Source organism: Papio anubis, chromosome 6 (assembly GCF_008728515.1).
Source record: "Papio anubis isolate 15944 chromosome 6, Panubis1.0, whole genome shotgun sequence".
NCBI lineage: Eukaryota > Metazoa > Chordata > Mammalia > Primates > Cercopithecidae > Papio > Papio anubis.
Genome location: NC_044981.1, coordinates 42,660,333 through 42,680,859, shown reverse-complemented (window position 1 = coordinate 42,680,859; position 20,527 = coordinate 42,660,333). Strand labels below are relative to the sequence as shown.

The window sequence follows — 20,527 nt, the reverse complement described above, 5'->3', positions numbered from 1 at the left end:
CCCTGTCCTTGCTGTGGAAATGATGAGGGATAGAAGGAGAGGAGGAAGAATGAGAGGACACAGGCCCTGGAGCCCTCACCACTGCCCTGGGGGCTGCCATCTGGAGGAGCCTGGCGACAAGGGTAACCCAGGGAGGCTGGGCACAAGGGAGCTGAGTCCACGTTTTTCCTCCCATTCCTCACCTTCGAAGGCCCTGCTAGGTCAGCCCTATGCTGGCATGAAGAGCGTGGGGCAATAAACCAGCACAGTCGCTGACCACTCATCCAGTGAGGGAGACAGCCGTTAAAAGCATAAACATCCAAATAAAGATGTCCTTACAAGTTGCAGTGGGTGCTATGAAGGGAAAAGAATAATGGGAAGGAAAAGGATGGAGTCGGTAGAGGGTTATGCTTTTTGTGGTCCGGGAACCCCGCCTGAGGAGTATCATCTCAACTGGGATGTAAGGATGAGTAAAGGGATGGGGGCAGAGCATTTGGGGGAAGGCCTGTGAATTAGAGGAAATGAGAGCAAGCCAGCGGGGCTTCACAGCGGGTGAGTGAGTGGGCGAGGAACGCTGGCGAGGCCATGTAGAGCCTCGAAAGTCATGGGAAGTGGGGGGACAGAATTACTACCCAGCCAACAAAGGAAAGAGACACCTTCGTCCTGTCAGAAAACGGGGAAACTAACAGAAGAGGGGCTTGGGATGCAGAGCCTCAATGTCCTGTCCGCAAGATGGCAATGGTCACCGTGACCTCTGGGACGCTTATGAAGGCCAAAGGCGATGACGAAGCACAGGGGAGGCGCCGGGCGGGCGCATCTTCAGGGCTGGCGCTCCCCGCGCCCAGGGGCAGCCCAGCTCCCCGGAACCGGAGCCGCGTCTGCCTCCGGGCCGCGCGGGGGCGCTGTGGCCCGGCGGCGGCCCGGGGCGCTGCGTGGTCGCGGCAGGGGCGGAGGGGACCGCGGGGAGGGAGGCGGGAAGAGCGCGGCACTTCCGCTGGCCGCTGGCTCGCTGGCCGCTCCTGGAGGCGGCGGCGGGAGCGGAGGGAGCGCAGGGGGCGCGCGGCCCGGGGACTCGCATTCCCCGGTCCCCCTCCACCCCACGCGGCCTGGACCATGGACGCCAGGTGGGGGCTAGGGCAGCGGTGAGCTCACGTGACCGAGCCCCCGGGCCACGTGACTGCCGCACATCTGCACCGGGGGCCGGGTGGGGTCCCGGCTGCTCGGCGGTCGGCCAGCATAGGAGCCAGTGGGGATAGAGGGTGCGGCTTGGTTTTGTGCTCCTTGGGGAGTGCTTCGGGCGGAGGGGCAGGGTACCCTGACGCCCCGGGAACGTGGAGGGGAGGGTGGGGGAAGGGGCGCTGCGTCTGGCCTGAGCAGCGGGCTAGCGCTGGAGGGAACAGAGGAGACCTCTGTGGCTAGAGGGGCGGATCCGCCCCCGGGGAGGGAGGAAGCCCTGCCGGGCCAGCGCCGGCGTCCCCTCGCCCCCCCTCGAGAGAGAGAGAGAAAGAGAGAGAGAGAGAGAGACTCTTTGTCCCGGCCGGAGCTGCAGCGGAGGGGGCGGGGAGACTCCGGGCACTACTCCAGTGTAGTCCCCTCTGGAGGGCGGGGGGGATAACTGTGCCCTAATGCTTATGTCCGCTTTCCTTACAGGTGGTGGGCAGTGGTGGTGCTGGCTGCGTTCCCCTCCCTAGGGGCGGGTGGGGAGACTCCCGAAGCCCCTCCGGAGTCATGGACCCAGCTATGGTTCTTCCGATTTTTGGTGAATGCTGCTGGCTATGCCAGCTTTATGGTACCTGGCTACCTCCTGGTGCAGTACTTCAGGCGGAAGAACTACCTGGAGACTGGTGTGTGAAGAAAGGGCGGGGAAGTGAGCTAGGTCGGGAAGGAGGGTATTTGGCCAGCAGTCCAAACGGGATATGACTTGGAGAGGGCGGGAGGAGGGTAGGCCGGACAGCAGGGCAGGCTGGCTGCTCTGGGGAAGAGGAAGTGCCACGGAGATTTGGGGCTTGACTTTGTGTGCTTTCTTCAGGTAGGGGCCTCTGCTTTCCCCTGGTGAAAGCTTGTGTCTTTGGCAATGAGCCCAAGGCCTCTGATGAGGTTCCCCTGGCGCCCCGAACAGAGGCGGCAGAGACCACCCCGATGTGGCAGGCCCTGAAGCTGCTTTTCTGTGCCACAGGACTCCAGGTGGGTAGGTGGGCTCAGGCTCTCTTCCTGGGTTGGATGCTGGTGGGCAGGGATTCTGCGAAGGTTTCCATTTTACCAGTCCCAGAGCTTTGCTAGTTGGTGTGTTTTGTGTCCTGCTCCCAGAGGCACACTGCACCTCCATCTTGGAGGTGTTTGGGGGAAATGCTCTTTTCTTTCCTCTTCTCTCCAGCACTGGTACTGAAAGTTCATACTGTTGTTTCGAGATGTGTGGTGCAGAAGACTTGCCCTATTCTCTGTGATTTCTACTGTGCTGTTATTATACTTCCTTCCTGCACTGGTGTCTCACATACTGTAAACCCACTGATAAAATTGTGGGGGAGCCATTCAGCCTTCCCCCAGCACTGCATGTGAGAGAGTGCTAAGATGCGGGCCCCATGGCATTTTACAGTGGGTACTAGTTCTACCTTGAATATCATGTTGAACTACAGATATCCAATTCTGAGTTCTTGCCTCCCTGAATTGGTTTTTCACACACAGTTGATTCCCTACAAGGTGAACCCAGACTTGGGAGAAGAAACTTCTACAGAGGAACCAAAAAGTGTATATTTTCCTTTGAATCACTATAGGCATCATCCTGAAGAAGAGGGAGAAGTCAATTTTTGTCTGCCTTTTCATTATCTTGCTTATTGTCTCCTTTGCCTCTACCTTCCCCAACAGGTATCTTACCTGACTTGGGGTGTGCTGCAGGAAAGAGTGATGACCCGTAGCTATGGGGCCACAGCCACATCACCGGGTGAGCGCTTTACAGACTCGCAGTTCCTGGTGCTAATGAACCGAGTGCTGGCACTGATTGTGGCTGGCCTCTCCTGTGTCCTCTGCAAGCAGCCCCGGCATGGGGCACCCATGTACCGGTACTCCTTTGCGAGTCTGTCCAATGTGCTTAGCAGCTGGTGCCAATACGAAGCTCTTAAGTTCGTCAGCTTCCCCACCCAGGTACTGGCCAAGGCCTCTAAGGTGATCCCTGTCATGCTGATGGGAAAGCTTGTGTCTCGGCGCAGCTACGAACACTGGGAGTACCTGACAGCCACCCTCATCTCCATCGGGGTCAGCATGTTTCTGCTATCCAGCGGACCAGAGCCCCGCAGCTCTCCGGCCACCACACTCTCAGGCCTCATCTTACTGGCAGGTTATATTGCTTTTGACAGCTTCACTTCAAACTGGCAGGATGCCCTATTTGCCTATAAGATGTCATCGGTGCAGATGATGTTTGGGGTCAATTTCTTCTCCTGCCTCTTCACAGTAGGCTCACTGCTAGAACAGGGGGCCCTCCTGGAGGGAACCCGCTTCATGGGGCGACACAGTGAGTTTGCTGCCCATGCCCTGCTACTCTCCATCTGCTCTGCATGTGGCCAGCTCTTCATCTTTTACACCATTGGGCAGTTCGGGGCTGCCGTCTTCACCATCATCATGACCCTCCGCCAGGCCTTTGCCATCCTTCTTTCCTGCCTTCTCTATGGCCACACTGTCACTGTGGTGGGAGGGCTGGGAGTGGCTGTGGTCTTTGCTGCCCTCCTGCTCAGAGTCTACGCGCGGGGCCGTCTAAAGCAACGGGGAAAGAAGGCTGTGCCTGTTGAGTCTCCTGTGCAGAAGGTTTGAGGGTGGAGAGGGCCTGAGGGGTGAAGTGAAATAGTCTTCTCACCATTTTCTCCTACTGTAACCCGAGGGAGCTGGCTCAAAGGGCAAAATGCAGGTGTTTTCTCAGTATCATAGACTCTGCAGCAGGGGGTGGGGAGCCCAGGAGGCAGCCTTCCCTTTTGCCTTAAGTCACCCATCTTCCAGCAGACAGTTTATTCTGAGCCCCAGGGTAGAGACAGTCCTCAGTGAGGGGGAGTTTGGGGTCAAGAGGGCATAGGTAGGTTCCACAGTTCCCCCTCCCAGAAGTTTCCTTAAGTCTTGCCCTAGCTGTGCTCTGCTGCCTTCCAGACTCCCTCCCCTCTGCAAATACCTGCATTTCTTACCCTGGTGAGAAAAGCACAAGCGGTGTAGGCTCCAATGCTGCTTTCCCAGGAGGGTGAAGTGAAGATGGTGCTGTGTTGTGGAAAGGGGATGCAGATCCCTGCCCAGCACCACCACCTCCTATGCTCCTGGATCCCTAGGCTCTACTCCATGAGCCTGTTGTAGGTTTTGGTACTTTAGAAATGTAACTTTTTGCTCTTATAATTTTATTTTATTAAATTACTGTAATGGACTTGGTCCTGTGTTTTGGTTGACTGAAAAGGATTATATGGTAGTTTTTCAGAAAAACTGCCTTTAGCTTCAGTGTGTGCACTCTTAGCTACAAAACCAGCTCAACTTGCTGTGCTCATGAAAACAGCAAGAGCTGGGGGGATAGAGAAGCTAGGGAAGAATAACATCCACTTCACAAGGGAGAGCAGAACTGTATAAAAACGGCATATTCTTTATTTTGCATACTTTAATTTCAGAACAAAATGAAAATAAAATAAACCACAACACACAACATCCAATCCTGCTGTCAGAGTAGAGAGGGAATGGGGCTTGACACCCTTGGTTTCCTGCCTTCAACACAAGGACAGGAGAGGAAAAACAACACTAGACATCAGCAGGGGGAGGCAGGTGGGACAGGGGCACTTGAGGCTGCAGTGGGAGCCACGGGGACACTATACAAGGGCACAAGTTTTCCAACTATGAACTTCTAACCTAATCAACTTCTTCCATGCGAGACGCATCCTCATCACCCTCAAGAGGGGGGATCTCATCAGGAACTGCAGCACTGGGTTCCTCTGCTGCCACTTCATCTTCATCAATACCTAAAGTAAAATTAAGCCATGTAAGACTTGACTAAATAGCATTAAGTCAAATCCAGACAGGAGCCTAGTTGCACAAACTCCTTGCCACATCAAGTACCAAAGCTGCTTACCTAGACCTAGCTTGATCATGCGGTAGATGCGGTTGGAGTGGGTCTGGGGATCCTCAAGGGAAAAGCCTGAAGAGAGCAGGGCGGTTTCAAACAGCAGCACCACCAGGTCCTTAACTGCCTTATCATTCTTGTCGGCCTCAGCCTTCTGCCGCAGAGTCTCCACAATGGGGTGGTCAGGGTTGATCTCCAGGTGCTTTTTAGCCATCATATAGCCCATGGTGGAGTTGTCCCGAAGTGCCTGGGCTTTCATGATCCGCTCCATATTGGCTGTCCAGCCATAGGTGCTGGTCACAATGCAGCAGGGTGAAGACACAAGCCTATTGGAGATTGTCACCTGTGGACAATCACAAAAGCTTTAGATTTGCATTAGATCAGTGACCACTTTGAAAGAGAAAACGGACACTATCAAGCCTGTAATTCCAACAGGGGGAGGAGGAGGTGGGGCCGATCACTTGAGTTTGAGACCAACCTGGCAAAACCCTATCTCTACAAAATATACAAAAAATTAACCGGGTGTGGCGGCACATGTCTGTAATCCCAGCCACTCAGGAGACTTGAATTTGCAGTGAGCTGAGATCCAGTCCAAAAAAAAAAGAAAATGACATTTTATCTACTCTCACAAGTTAACTGAAGCAATGCCTAATCTGTGCCAAATTTTATTAAAATAGCCTTAAACCTGGCTAGGGAAGAGAACAAGAGGCAAGGCTCCAAACAGTAAATAGGGTGCCTCAAGCCACTAATTGTGTAGAAACATGATTGTGAGGGAGCCCACCTCAAAGGTATGTTACAAAATATACCCTAAGCTCCAGAATAGCTTACCTTCTCAACCTTCTTATCTAAGATTTCTTTCATGAGCTTGCAAAGGTTCTCAAACTTTGCCTTGCTCTCTTCCATCTTCTTCTTCTCCTCCTCATCCTCAGGCAGCTCCAGACCCTCCTTGGTAACTGAGACCAGGCTCTTCCCATCAAACTCCTTGAGCTGCTGCACACAGTACTCGTCAATGGGCTCGGTCATATATACCACCTCGAAGCCCCGTTTCCGCACTCGCTCCACAAAAGCTGAGTTGGCCACCTGCTCTTTGCTCTCACCTGTAGGGTAATTAAATGGACTCAGTGACTAAAATGCCTCATACTGCCAGTTCCTAGGTAGCCCTGAAATGTGCTCCCCACTCCTCCAAAAAGGCTTCCATCAGAACCAACGCACCAGTGATGTAATAGATAGACTTCTGTGTCTCCTTCATGCGAGAAACATACTCTGACAGAGATGTCATCTCATCTCCAGACTGGGAGGTGTGATAGCGCAGCAGCTCAGACAGGCGGCGGCGGTTAGTGGAGTCCTCGTGGATTCCAAGCTTGAAGGGTGGGAAGAGAAAAAACAATCCAACTTAACTACAATTCACTTTCTATGTGAATGGAAAAATTTGTTAGTAATTACTAAAAAAGTAGTAAAGGGAATAAGCATTTGCCTCTTTACCTTGAGATTTTTAGAGAATGCCTCATAGAATTTCTTGTAATTCTCCTTGTCTTCTGCCAGCTCAGAGAAGAGCTCAAGACACTTCTTAACAATGTTTTTACGAATGACTTTCAAGATTTTGCTCTGCTGGAGCATTTCTCGGGAGATGTTCAGGGGCAGATCCTCAGAGTCAACCACACCACGAATAAAATCTGCCATCAACCAGGATGAGAAAGCTCAGTAAAAATAGCTAGACCAGAGCTGGTACCTAGATTCAAACAGAAGGCTCTAATAGCCTCCTGAACCCTTATACTTACTATGCATTGCAGAAAATCCTTAACCTAGGATATTCTGGCAGAATGCCAAAAACCTCCCAAGACTTCACCCAACTAAATTAGGCCAAGGAAATACTCACTGAGATACTCTGGTATTAACTCATCACAGCTGTCCATGATGAACACACGACGGACATAGAGTTTGATGTTGTTCTTTTTCTTCTTGTTCTCAAAAAGGTCAAAGGGAGCCCGACGAGGAATGAATAGCAATGCCCTGAATTCCAACTGACCTTCTACAGAAAAGTGCTGGAAAAAACCAAAAAATAAGCAAGTGATACATTTCAAAAGAGGGCCTTTTAGCCCCAACACCAAATTACCTAAAAATGGAAGAATGATCCTCCCTAAGCCTAACGGATAGAGCGCACACACAGGCAGTTCCCGAGAAAACTGAGCCTTAATGCCCTCAACGATCTAGACGAATACTAGCTGTATACAGAAAACAGTCCGCTCTGATCAGAACCCTGGATGTGTAAGGCTGCCAACAGACATTACCCAGATTTCCTTTAGAGAAAATGAGGTCATTAGGAAGGATGGCACTTCACTATGACCGGGTAATCAGTAAGTGAAAATACATGGCTCTCACATTTCTGTTATCAGCTGGACACGTTCCATGTGTCTATTACCTGCCAACACTCTTCCACTTATTCCTCTCCATATTTGCATGTTGACCCAACATGCAAAGGCTTCTCACCTTGACTGCCAAGTGGTCTTCCCAGTCATTGGTGAGGCTCTTGTAGAATTCTCCATACTCCTCTTGGGTGATGTCATCAGGGTTTCTGGTCCAAATAGGCTTGGTCTTGTTTAGCTCTTCCTGATCAATGTATTTCTCTTTGATCTTCTTAGTTTTCTTCTTCTTATCCTTACCACTGTCATCCTCCTCATCTGAACCCACATCTTCGATCTTGGGCTTTTCTTCATCATCTTTATCTTCCTCTTCTTTCTCACCTTTCTCTTCCTCTGCCTCATCATCACTAATTTCCTTCTCTCGCTCCTTCTCCAACTAAGTAACAAAAACAGAAATTAGCCTTGGAGTACAAAACACCAGGAAAAGCAGAAGCCAGGGACCACGAGATTCTCCAGAACAGGAAACATCCTGCACGCTAAGTGTAAAAGGTTTAAAAGTCCATACTCACATAAAGGGTGATGGGATAGCCTATGAACTGAGAGTGCTTCTTCACTACTTCTTTGACCCGCCTCTCTTCTAAGTACTCTGTCTGATCTTCTTTAAGATGGAGGATCACTTTGGTACCTCTGCCAATGGGCTCACCTAGAAGAGTCAATCACGAGGGTGTAACAGGGCGAAAGTATATGCAGTTGAGACTTCACCAAATTAATAAAAGTATTATATAAACTGCTATGAAGAACTGCTTGACAGGATGCTCAAAATTTCTGCTACTGGTGAGCCCACAAAACTCTAACCCAGCTACCTTGTAACAGAAAAGCTAACTTACCATGGTCAGCCCGCACAGTGAAGGAACCTCCAGCAGAAGACTCCCAAGCATACTGTTCATCATCGTTGTGCTTTGTGATCACAACCACTTTCTCTGCCACCAGGTAGGCAGAATAAAAGCCAACACCAAACTGTCCAATCATGGAGATGTCTGCACCAGCCTGCCAACAAGTTTTTTTTAAAAGTCAAACACAAAATTTAAAGCAGCAAAAAAATAAAGAACACTGATGAATATAAATGGTGTATGCCTACAGAACTGCAGTACCTGAAGAGCCTCCATGAATGCTTTAGTACCAGACTTGGCAATGGTTCCCAAATTATTTATGAGATCAGCTTTGGTCATCCCAATGCCTGTGTCTACCAAAGTCAGGGTACGTTCCTGAGGGTTGGGGATGATGTCAATTTTCAGCTCTTTACCACTGTCCAACTTCGAAGGGTCTGTTAAGCTCTCATAGCGAATCTTGTCCAAGGCCTGAAAAGAATAAAAACAGCAACTTACTTTTGCTCTCTCCGAGACAGGCAATTGCTCTGTTGCCCAAGCTACAGTGCAGTAGTAGCAAGGATGACAGCTCACTGCAGCCTTGACCTCCCTGGTTCAAGCCATCCTCCACCCCAGCCTCCCAAGTAGCTGGGACTACAGGCACATGCCACTGTGCTCAACTAATATTTAATTTTTTGCAGAGACAAGGTCTGGCTGTTGCCCAGGCTGCCCTCGAAATCCTAGGCTCAAGTGATCCTCCTGCCTTGGCGTTACAGGTGTGAGTCAACACGCTCGGTCACTTTTGCTTTCTTAAAGCCCGTGTCTTCAAAGAAAATCTTGGTTTACCTCTCTCAGCCTCAAATCTGATTGCCCCTTATCTTGAGGCTTTAGAACTACAGTTAATTACATGAGCCCACTTTTTCTGGACATAGTCCCTTCCCTTTCAAGTTCAAGATGGCCAGAGAGTAAGACAAATCTTTTTGGAATAGTTGCAAGTTTACCCCCTTCAACAGTAGTCCCCAACAAAGGCCAAACCACTCCTTTCCTCTCTTCGAAGAGTGTCAAAAAAAATAAACACACCAAATATGGAAACCAGAGCACTTACATCAGAAGCATTAGAGATCAACTCCCGAAGAAAAATCTCCTTGTTGGAATAGAAGGTATTGATGATGAGAGACATGAGTTGGGCAATTTCTGCCTGAAAGGCAAAAGTCTCCACCTCCTCCTCTCCATGGTGCACTTCCTCAGGCATCTAAAATAAAAATTATCATTAATTACAAAACATGAAGGCCTCATATTTTAAAATCCTAAAGGTCATCTCATTTGTTAGGACCTTAAGAGTTGAGACTGGTTTGACCTGAGTACTATCCCTTCCGAAAAGACTGAAAAAGCATTCTCTTAAAAGATCTCAGGCTACACGCTAAGTGGGAAGCCTGAAAATTCAGAAGGAAAAAGAAAATAAGCTGAATGTTCTTCAACCAAATGTCACAGAACCCAGCTACTTAGAGTGGTGACAGCAGGCTCAGCGTCATCCGGTAGTATGGCAGAAACTCATAATGCTGGTCCAACCCAGGTATCCAGAGATCCCAGATAATCCTTACACAAATTTAAATGTGAAAATCACTACCTACAGTTCTTTATTTGGAGATCAAAGTAACTAGTTTGGCACTAACTTTAAACTGCTCCCCCTGAGATGTCTTCCTAAGACCAGCCCAAGGGCGGGACATTCCTACCCCACACTGCAGGGAGGAATAACCTGGGATCCAGAGGATACCCGCCCGAGGGGCAATTAAATCCGGACAAAGAATCGATAAGCCAAAAGCTCCACTACGACCCCTTCACAGGACAAAATTACAGAACAGGCCCAAACCCAACACAAGGAAGATGGTGGCCGTTAACCACCAGACCGACACTCGTCACTGCCGGACATGCGTCGGCAGGGACCACGCGAGGAGGGGGCGCCGCCGTGCACCCTCCTTCGCCCCAGCATCCGGGCACTGGGGCGGGGCGCCAGAATCCAGAAGCTTCCAGAACAATCTCAGCTCTAGAAGATGGGCGCAGGAGGGAGCCCATGAATCTTCCAGAACCTGCCCCCCTCCCTGCCCCTCCTCCACCGGGACTGCAAGAAAGATCTGGAACGAGGGAGTATGGGGTGCTGGAGACCGAAAACTCTCCTCCCACACCATGAACCCTCACAGAAACAAAGCACCCAAGGCGGCTTTAACAACGCGTCCAGTAAGAGAGGTGGCAAAGCCAGTCCCACAGGGCCGTGCTGAGTCACCCGAGCAGGCACCCCCGCCATCCTGCGGTCCCCCTCCGACGCCCTATAGCCGCGTCCGGAAGTGGAGGGGCAAAAATGGCAGCGTCCCGGGCCGCGCGGCCACCACGTGCAGCTGCCCGCCGCGAACTGCCCCAGCCCCACAGCCCACCTCGCTACGGCTAGGAGGAGCCAAGAGAAAGCCCCACCGCCCAAACACACTGGAGAAAACCGAGGAAAACTCAAGAGCCCTCACCTACCACTACCCTCACCCTATGAAAATCCGGGGCGTTATCCACAAGCCTAGATACCCGGTATCTAGGCTCCCTAAAGGACAGAAAAAAACAAGAACAACACGAAAGACCACTAAAAAAGTCTAGCGAAGAATTCAACCTTACCTTGAAAAGAAAAGGCTTACACGTATTAGAGAAGAACGTGGGCTTGCTTTCTGATGACTAGGAAGCACAAAACGCTGCGCCGGAGTGACTAGAGAGAGCTACTGCGTGCCCCAAGTCTCCCTATATAGGGCGAAGCACAGAACAGCCGCCCTCCCGTGGATCCCTCCGCCTTAAAGGATCATGCTTGTCAAGTCCCCAACTGCCGCCACCAGCCCACCTTGACGTCATGGTCCGAAAAAAGGAGGGGGCGGGGAAGCACCCAAGCAACGGATCCACCCACACGTTTGCTTGTGATCACAGCCCCATATCTTCACGTCTAGGACCTGACCCCATCAAGAGCTGGGATAAGGAGTGCTCATTTGGCATATACGGTGTCTCTACGGGCGAGGAATCCATTGACCTCTCTAAAAACCTGTGAGGCAGGAGTCCCCACACCCAAGGACAGGGCCCGGGGGAAACACCTAAAAAGAGCGGAGGCAGCTAACCACTCCGACCGCTGCTCCCATACCCAATCTTCTTCCTAGCATATGCCCTACACATTTCGCATCCCGACAGAGGGACTGGCATTCGGGACCCGACCTTGGGTAGCCCCAGATCCTGACTCTCCCAGGAGCAGAGGAAGGGCGGAGGGTTCGCGGTGTGGGGTATCTCAGCGTGGGGGGAGGGCGCCGGCCGGGGCCGGCGGGACTCTTTGCCGGCATGCGGCGGAAGGCGCGGCGGCGCTGCGGCTTTCCAGCAGTTTCCAGGCCTGTCTCGGCGGTCCGTCCCCAGCCCGCCCCCTCCCCGCGGGGCTCCGCCTCTCCGGCTGCGGCCAGAGCAGGGTTTTTGCAGCGACCCCACACGGGGACCGGCTCTGACCTGTCCCAGACGACGCGAGTACTGGCCCAATCCTCAGGGATGGGATGGAGCGTTGGGGAGGGATGGGCTGACCCCTCCTTCCCCGCGTCAATCACACAACACCCAAGCACCTGGGGCGACTCTGCCGGCGTACCGTTTTGCACTCTGAGACTGGAGTCGCTACGGGAGGGACCCCCTCCAGCCCCTGCGGCCGCCACGTACACGGAGCACGGGGACATGCGCCCTCCCTACGCAGGCACGTCAAGCCCTTTCTCAAGCTGGTTCGCTTTTTTTCTCCCACTTCCCTCCTGCAGCTATTTGGACGTGGGAAGGAGGGAGTCTCTAGGAGCCACTGCAGGGCAACAGGAGCTCTTGGAGGCCGCGTGAAGACGCCGGCCAGAGAGCGGCTGGCCAAGTTGTTCCCCTTCAGCCTTGGCACCAGAACCCCTAGGCCATACCCCTGGTCAGTGAACTGCGGCCGCCGTCTCTGGCCTGTCTCCGCCCTTTTGCCTGCCCTCCAGTCGGCAAGCTGTCCTTGCCTTTCCAAGGCGTCATCCGAAAGCCTGCTGGACCCACAGCCCCTCCAGGAGAGAATAGCCCCTCCCTGCTCTGTGCCCTGTAGATGTCCATCTAGTCTCCTTCCTGGCCCACCCCTAGGATGCTTGGGAAGAGTTTCCCCACAGCCACCCACGTCGTCCTCCCTCACCAGCCCTGTTGTTACCCAGTCTACATTCGTTAACAAGCTTTGTTCATGTGTTGAATACCAAAGAAAAAGGACGTCCCTTGCTTTCCTCCTTGTCCCTGTCCACTTCTCCATGCCTGCCATCATCATCCCAATTTTATATCCTTTCTCCCTTTCATTATGGTCTGCAAAAAGCCTATGGCTGGGAGAAGTCTATAAGAAGGGGCATTGGGTGCTCTATTCCTGACCAAAACCGCAAACCAGAGGCAGTGTGATCCCTTAACATACCCTCTCCTTGTAAGCAGAGGGACCTACGTCATTAAAAATCTGCTCCCCAGTTCACAGAGAGCATTCACAAACTCTCACTGTCCTGTGAGCGGATGAAAGCCAGTGTGTACATTATATCAACAGGGAAGTGGCTTTAGTGACTCCCAGGGTCCCTCTACTCAGAGCCCTTGCTGCGCTGGCTCCCTTTCTGCTCCAGAAATGGAGCAGGGATGTGATCTCACCCCTAGGACCCAAATTCAGAGCAGGAATCACTCCTGTGGATGGGCTTACCCTGAGCTGGATCCTTTCAGTGTCAAGACTCAGCTGCTTCCTGAAGACTTTCTAAATGGGAAAATCTCAAATCTTACACCAGCATAGAAATTCCACTTTCTCTGCTGGGCGCAGTGGCTCATACCTGTAATCCCAACACTTTGGGAGGCTGAGGTGGGTGGGTCACCCGAGGTCAGTAGTTTGCAACCAGCTTGGCCAACATGGTGAAACCTCCTCTCTACTAAAAATTAGCTGGGCGTGGTGGCGCTTGCCTGTAATCCCAGTTACTTGGGAGGCTGAGGCAGGAAAATCGCTTGAACTCGGGAGGCAGAGGTTGCAGTGAACCAAGACCACGCCATTGCACTCCACCCTGGGCAACAAAAGAGAAACTCCGTCTCAAAAAAAAAAAAAAAGGGCCAGGTGCGGTGGCTCATGCCTGTAATTCCAGCACTTTGGGAGGCGGAGGCCAGCGGATCACGAGGTCAGGAGTTCAAGACCAGCCTGGCCACTATGGTGAAACCTGTCTTTACTAAAAATACAAAAATTAGCCGGGCATGGTAGCGCCCGCCTGTAGTCCCAGCTACTTGGGAGGCTGAGGCAGGAGAATCACTTGAACCCAGGCAGCAGAGGTTGCAGTGAGCCGAGATCACACCGCTGCACTCCAGCCTAGGTGGCACAGTGAGACTCCGTCTCAAAAAAAAAAAAGAAATTACACTTTCTCTTCCAGGAAGCCTTTCAGGACACCGCCTACCTGTGTCCACAAGCTCCATCCTTGGAGATCTTGGGGATGCAGAGGTGCATACACAGGACTGGGAGCCCTCAACACACTGAAGGCTACAGCAGGCCAAGTGTGAACCATAGGAGGATGGGAGAAGCAGCAGAGGCACTCAGCTCAGCTTGGGAAAGGGAGCAGTCTTAGGACCATGGCTAGCCAGGCCATGACATGGAAAGCATGGAAAGGCACAGAGCCCCACTAGAGGAACTATAGCTCAGGAACCCCAAAGGGAAGCACAAGGAGTTGAAAGTAGCCTTGCAGATGGGGGTTAGGTTGGAGAGGGCTGCAAATGCCACTGATAAGAAGTTCTGACCTTAAGGGTGAGAGAAGTGAAGGTTATTAAAGACAGGCTTAAAACTACATCTTCCAGACTGGGCACGGGTGGCTCATGCCTGTAATCGCAGACTTTTGGGAGGCCAAGGCGGGTGGATCACCTGAGGTCGGTAGTTTGAGACCAGCCTGACTAACATGGAGAAACCCCGTCTCTACTAAAAATACAAAATTAGCCGGGTATGGTGGCACACGCCTGTAATCCCAGCTACTCAGTAGGCTGAGGCACGAGAATCACTTGAACCCAGGAGGCAGAGATTGCAGTGAGCCATGATTGCGCCATTGCACTCCAGCCTGGGCAACACGAGGGAGACTCTGTCTCAAAAAAAAAAAAACAAAAAAAAAAACTACGTCTTCCGAAGCCTTATTCCCAGCAGCACTTGGAACCACCAGTGTTCCCAAGATCCCTTTTATTCCTCCATGAAACCTCCTAGGCCCAGCCCAACCTTCTGCTGTTGGAGGGTGGCCAGCTAAAGTAGGAATTAACAACCCAAGGCCTGCAGCTGGTGTGCCTGCTGTTTGTTTTTTGAATGGCCTGTGGGCCAAGAATGGTTTTTACACATTTTTTTTTTTTTTTTTTGAGACGGAGTCTTGCTCAGTTGCCCAGGCTGGAGTGCAGTGGTGCGATCTTGGCTCACTGCAAGCTCCACCTCCCGGGTTCCCGCCATTCTCCTGCCTCAGCCTCCCGAGTAGCTGGGACTACAGGCGCCCGCCACCTCGCCCGGCTAATTTTTTTTTGTATTTTTAGTAGAGACGGGGTTTCACCATGTTAGCCAGGATGGTCTCGATCTCCTGACCTCGTGATCCACCTGTCTTGGCCTCCCAAAGTGCTGGAATTACAGGCGTGAGCCACCGCGCCCGGCTGGTTTTTACACTTTTTAATAGTTGAAAAAAAAATCAAAAGAAAGTTATTATTTTGACATGGGAAAATTATATGAAATTTGAATTTCTGTTTTCATGAAGTTTTTTTTTATTGTTGTTTTTTGGTTTTTGGGACAGTCTCACTCTTATCACCCAGGCTGGAGTGCAGTGGCAGGATCTCAGCTTACTGCGACCTCCACTTCCCAGGTTCAAGCGATTCTCCTGCCTGAGCCTCCCAAGTAGCTGGGATTACAGGCGCCCACCACCACACCCGGCTAATTTTTGCATTTTTAGTAGAGACGGAGTTTCACCATGTTGACCAGGCTGGTTTCGAACTCCTGACCTCAGGTGATCTGCCTGCCTCAGCCTCCCAAAGTGCTGAGATTACAGGCATGAGCCACCACGCCTGGCCAATTTTAACGAAGTTTTGTTGAAACACAGCCCTTGTCTTTGACTGCTTCTGTGCCATAAAGTCAAAGTCAATAGTTGTGACAGAAACCATAATGCTTGCAAACCGTAAAACATTTACTCTCTTGCCTTTTACAGAAAACGTTTGCAGACCCCTAAGCTCCATAAAGCTCAGTAAAGTCTTGCAGGGAGCACAGAGATTCAGCCTGGACAGAGTCTCTGGGGTTCAGAGAGGCCACTGAGGGGAATTAGATAAAGCTCAGTGGATGAATAAAACAACTCAGGGCAACAGGACATCAGAGATATGAGCACGGAGAGTAGCTGTGGACCCTGAACCCCTACAACAAGCAGCCTCTTAAGCTCAGTGCCTGCCAGGTGTGTCCCATTACTTTCTGGGCCTTCCCAGTTCCATGAGGCTTAGCTCTCTGAATTCCTGAGGGAATACCCTGAACTGACACCCTCCAATACTAGTGAACCTGACATTCAGATGCATTGGACAATTGGGCAGGTCTGCACAGCCAGCGTGGACTCCACCTCTTTGCCTCCATTTTCACATTCCACTAGAACACAAGACAAGTCTCTTGCACAATTTTTGCTCACTGTATTGTTAGTATTGTTATTTTTTTGATGTCATAGAAAATGGAAATTTTTGTTCATTTCCTGTTTCCCAGAGAGTTCAAAAAGCAATTGAGCAATTGAATTTTTGTTTATTGATCCAGCAAGTTGGTAAGCTAGCTTGTTAATTCTTAATTTGTCTATAAATGTTTTGATATATTTTATAGGTACAACCGTATCATGTGAAAACAATGACAGTTTGGTTTATCCTTTTCTGATTCTTGTATCTCTTATTTCTTGTTTTAATGCACCAGCTAGGACCTGCAGAACAAGATGACTGGAAATAGTGATTCTGGGCATCCCCATCTGATTCCTAATCAGAAAATGAAAGCTTCTAACACTTCACCATTGAACTTTTTTTTTTTTTTTGAGACAAGGTCCAGGGTCTTGCTCTGTTGTAGGGGCTGAAGTACAGTGGTACATAGCTTACTACAGCCTCAACTTCCCAGGCTCAGGCGATCCTGCCACTTCAACCCCCCAAGTAACTGGGACCACCATGCCTGGCTAATTTTTTTATTTTGTAGAGACGGGGTCTCCCTATGTTGCCCAGACTGGTCTCAAACTCCTGGGCTCAAGTGATGCTCCCACCTTGGCCTCCCAAAGTGCTGGGATTACAGGCATGAGCCACCCGCACCCAGCTGAACATATTTACTCTTTCTATTCCTAACTTGCTATAAATTTAAAAAATAATAATAATAAAACCACCATGCCCAGCTAATTTTTTAAAGTATCTGTAGAGACAGAGTCTTGTGCTGTTGCCCAAGCTGGTCTCAAACTCCTGGGCTGAAGCAGTCCTTCTGCCTTGGGTTCCCAAAGTGCTGGAATTACAGGCGTGAGCCACCAAAAGACAAAAGACTTTGTCTTTTCAATTTCTTTTCTATCTAAAGTATGTCTTCTGCCAGGCGAGGTGGCTCATACCTGTAATCCCAGCACTTTGGGAGGTCGAGGTGGGCGGGGGCCAGGAGTTTGAGACAAGCCTGGCCAAAATGGTGAAATCCCTTCTCTACTAAAAATACAAAAATTAGCCAGGCGTGGTGGCAGGCACCTGTAATACCAGCTACTCGAGAGGCTGAGGCAGGAGAATCACTTGAACCCAGGAGGCGGAGTTTGCAGTGAGCCAAGATCATGCCACTGCACTCCAGCCTGGGTGAGACTCTGTCTTAAATAAATAAATAAATAAAATTTAAAAATAAAGTATGTCTTCATTTCTAAAATTGTTTTTCACGTCTTATCTCTTTTTTCTTTTTTTTTTTTTTTTTTTTTGAGGCCGAGTCTCGCTCTGTCACCCAGGCTGGAGTGCAGTGGCCAGATCTCAGCTCACTGCAAGCTCCGCCTCCCGGGTTCCGGGAACCCGCCATTCTCCTGGCTCAGCCTCCCGAGTAGCTGGGACTACGGGCGCCCGCCACCTCACCCGGCTAGTTTTTTTTTTTTTGTATTTTTTAGTAGAGACGAGGTTTCATTGTATTAGCCAGGATGGTCTCGATCTCCTGACCTCGTGATCCGCCCGTCTCGGCCTCCCAAAGTGCTGGGATTACAGGCTTGAGCCACCGCGCCCGGCCATCTCTTTTTTCTTGTACAATTTCACCAAAGGTTTGCTTGTCTTATTTATATATTTGTTTTCGACTTCTTTAATTTCTGTTTAATTTTTGTTTTTTAGACAGAGTCTCGCTCACTGCAACCTCCGTCTCCCAGGTTCAAGTGATTCTCCTGCCTCAGCCTCACTAGTAGCTGGGACAACAGGTGTGCCTGCACGCCACCACGCCTGGCTAATTTTTTTGTATTTTTAGTAGAGACAGGGTTCCACCATGTTGGCCAGTGGGGTCTGGAACTCCTGACCTCAAGTGATCCGCCTGCCTCAGCCTCCTAAAGTGCTGGGATTATAAGTGTAAGCCACAGTGCCTTGCCTAGTTCTGTTGTTCTTGTTCTATTTTCTTAACTTTAGTACTTAACACATTAATTTCTGCCTTTCTGTTTTTCCAACATAAGGATTTAAGGCTACAAATTTCTCCTTATGTACTATGTTTACTATAGTCCACAAATTTCCATATATTACAAATTTCAAATAATATTTAATATTTTTATTACAATTCAATTTTAAGGATTTTCTGATTTCTTATGGTATCTTCTTTAACTAATTTAAAAGTGTTTTACATTTTCTTTTTTTTTTTTTTCTTTTTTTTTTTTTTTTGAGACGAGTCTCGCTGTGCTCCCAGGCTGGAGTGCAGTGGCGTGATCTCGGCTCACTGCAAGCTCCGCCTCCCGGGTTCACGCCATTCTCCCACCTCAGCCTCCCAAGTAGCTGAGACTACAGGCGCCCGCCACCACGCCCGGCTAGTTTTTTGTATTTTTAGTAGAGACGGGGTTTCACCATGTTAGCCAGGACAGTCTCGATCTCCTGACCTCGTGATCCACCGACCTCATGATCCACCCGCCTCGGCCTCCCAAAGTGCTGGGATTACAGGCTTACATTTTCAATTTTTTTTTTTTTTGAGGCGGAGTCTCGCTCTGTCGCCCGGGCTGGAGTGCAATGGCACGATCTCGGCTCACTGCAAGCTCTGCCTCCCAGGTTCACGCCATTCTCCTGCCTCAGCCTTCCGAGTGACTGGGACTACAGGCGCCTGCCACCACGCCTGGCTAACTTTTTGTATTTTTAGTAGAGACAGGGTTTCATCGTGTTAGCCAGGATGGTCTCCATCTCCTGACCTTGTGATCCACCCGCCTCAGCCTCCCAAAGTGCTGGGATTACAGGCGTGAGCCACCACGCCCGGCATTTTCAATTATTTTTTACATACCCTTTAATTATGTTGTAGACATACAATGTGGTATGTATGTTACTGGCTCTTTTGTATTTGAGACTTTTTTTTTCTCTCTTTCTTTTTTGAGGCAGAGTCTCACTCTCGCCCAGGCTGGAGTGCAGTGGCCAGCTGATGGCCCACTGCAGCCTCAACCTCCTGGGCTCAAGCGATTCTCCCACCTCAGCCTCCCAAGTAGCTGGAACTACAGGCATATGTCACTGGCCCTGGCTGATTGTTTAATATTTTTTTGTAGAGATGGGATTTTGCCATGTTGTCTAGACTGGTCTCAAATGCCTGGGTTCAAGTGATCTGCCAGCGTCGGCCTCCCAAAGTGCTGTGATCACAGGCATGAGCCACCGTGCTGGGCCTGTATTTGAGACTTCGTTTGTAACTTTAGAAGGTGGTTAATATCTCTAAATGCTCCATATGTGCTTGAGAAAAAACAAACAAACAAACAAAACCTAGTTGTTAGGTTAAATCTTTTTTTTTTTTTTTCGAGACGGAGTTTTGCTCTTGTTGCCCAGGCTGGAGTGCAATAGCGCAATCTCGGCTCACCACAACCTCCACCTCCCAGGTTCAAGCGATTCTCCTGCCTCAGCCTCCCGAGTAGCTGGGATTACAGCCATGCACCACCACACCCAGCTAATTTTGTATTTTTAGTAGAGACAGGGTTTCTCCATGTTGGTCAGGCTGGTCTCAAACTCCTGGCCTCAGGTGATCCGTCCGCCTCGGCCTCCCAAAGTGCTGGGATTACAGGCGTGAGCCACTCTGCCCAGCCAGGTTAAATCTATTAAATCAAACCTGTTAATTGTGTTGTTCAAAACAAACACACAAAAAACTGCTTGCATGCTTTTGTATTTGAGACTTTTTTTCTCTTTCCTTTTTTGAGACAGTGTCTCACTCTGTCGCCCAGGCTAGAGTGCAGCCCTTTATTCAAGAAAACTATAACCTACTTGAAGGCTGCACAGGACATAGCTTGGAGAAGAGAGAGGCTGAAGGTCTCTCTAGACCAGTCAGGGGTGGGGAAGAGGAGTATAAGCCTTGTCTGAGGAAGAATGCTAGAACATAGGGGCTTAGGGGGAAAGCAGGGATAGAGGACCACTCTAGGTTGGAGGTCTGCTTTAAGCATGTTGCAGGGCACCAAGGAAAGATGTCTAGTAGGCAGAGGGGTATGTAGGAGAGGTCTGGGTTGCAGTCTTAGATCTAGGCATCATGCTGATGGGTGAAATCATGTGCAAGGACAAAAATCACTTAAGGGAGAGCAGTGAGAAAAGGGCCAGTAATTGTGGTCTAAGACACTCCTGAATTGTAAATCAGACATTTAGTAACCTGCTCTATTAATACACATACGACTATGTCTCACTTTTTAAGGATTTATCAGTGGCCTAAGGGGTGTGACTAAGTCCTACCTTGCTACCATTGTCAGCCTATTCCAAAATGTCTGTCCTCCTCCTGTCATCATGCCCACCAGGCATCCCTTTTTGTCTTGGGCATTGTTCAGTGTCCCAGGCCCCTTTTGACTAAGAAGGTAAAACTTAACCCCAAATCAGTTCATCCCAGAGCAGATTATAGCCAGTGGAAAGTGCAGGGGGCAGGTGGCACCACAAACAACCCTGACCTACTTAACTGTTTTGCCTGCCACCTGGCCTGTCCCAAAATGAAGTCATTCCTTTTCAGCATGTAGGTTTCAATGGGCTGGATTTCTGGGCCATTCACTGGCCTCACTGCCACCCCACCCAGCTGATGGAATGGT

At 50.2% G+C, this 20,527-nt stretch overlaps 2 protein-coding genes across 6 annotated transcripts; one reads left to right on the top strand and one right to left on the bottom strand.

The window, feature by feature from the left end:
• Positions 1-444: 444 nt before the first annotated feature.
• Positions 445-4,372, top strand: SLC35B2 (solute carrier family 35 member B2). 4 transcript variants are annotated; one of them, XM_003897673.4, is made up of 4 exons: positions 445-1,103; positions 1,630-1,823; positions 2,009-2,163; positions 2,842-4,372. In XM_003897673.4, the coding sequence occupies exons 1-4, from the start codon at positions 712-714 to the stop codon at positions 3,778-3,780; spliced, it is 1,680 nt and encodes a 559-aa protein (XP_003897722.2). In that variant the 5' UTR covers positions 445-711; the 3' UTR covers positions 3,781-4,372. The 4 variants fall into 4 exon arrangements, with proteins under 4 accessions (XP_003897722.2, XP_031522969.1, XP_009203550.1 ...); XM_009205286.4 differs by lacking the exon at positions 445-1,103 and adding an exon at positions 1,141-1,238; XM_031667109.1 differs by lacking the exon at positions 1,630-1,823.
• Positions 4,373-4,562: 190 nt separating this feature from the next.
• Positions 4,563-11,569, bottom strand: HSP90AB1 (heat shock protein 90 alpha family class B member 1). 2 transcript variants are annotated; one of them, XM_003897668.3, is made up of 12 exons: positions 10,935-11,434; positions 9,385-9,531; positions 8,565-8,771; positions 8,301-8,460; positions 7,983-8,116; positions 7,541-7,849; positions 6,930-7,095; positions 6,536-6,726; positions 6,266-6,413; positions 5,882-6,150; positions 5,063-5,396; positions 4,563-4,952 (listed from the first exon to the last, which is right to left on the bottom strand). In XM_003897668.3, exons 2-12 carry the CDS (start codon positions 9,529-9,531, stop codon positions 4,843-4,845), a joined length of 2,175 nt encoding a protein of 724 aa, XP_003897717.1. In that variant the 5' UTR covers positions 10,935-11,434; the 3' UTR covers positions 4,563-4,842. The 2 variants fall into 2 exon arrangements, with proteins under 2 accessions (XP_003897717.1, XP_009203548.1); XM_009205284.2 differs by lacking the exon at positions 10,935-11,434 and adding an exon at positions 11,514-11,569 and having other exon boundaries at positions 4,565-4,952.
• Positions 11,570-20,527: the final 8,958 nt, after the last annotated feature.

Coding starts and splice junctions, on each gene's coding strand:
- HSP90AB1 (XM_009205284.2), bottom strand. CDS start 9,531: ATGCCTGAGGAAGTGCACCATGGAGAGGAGGAGGTGGAGACTTTTGCC. Junction 7,850..7,982: donor GCTATCCCATCACCCTTTAT/GTGAGTATGGAC, acceptor TTTGTTACTTAG/TTGGAGAAGGAGCGAGAGAA. Junction 7,096..7,540: donor AAGACCACTTGGCAGTCAAG/GTGAGAAGCCTT, acceptor GGTTTTTTCCAG/CACTTTTCTGTAGAAGGTCA.
- SLC35B2 (XM_003897673.4), top strand. CDS start 712: ATGGCAATGGTCACCGTGACCTCTGGGACGCTTATGAAGGCCAAAGGC. Junction 1,104..1,629: donor GCCTGGACCATGGACGCCAG/GTGGGGGCTAGG, acceptor CTTTCCTTACAG/GTGGTGGGCAGTGGTGGTGC. Junction 2,164..2,841: donor TCTGTGCCACAGGACTCCAG/GTGGGTAGGTGG, acceptor CTTCCCCAACAG/GTATCTTACCTGACTTGGGG.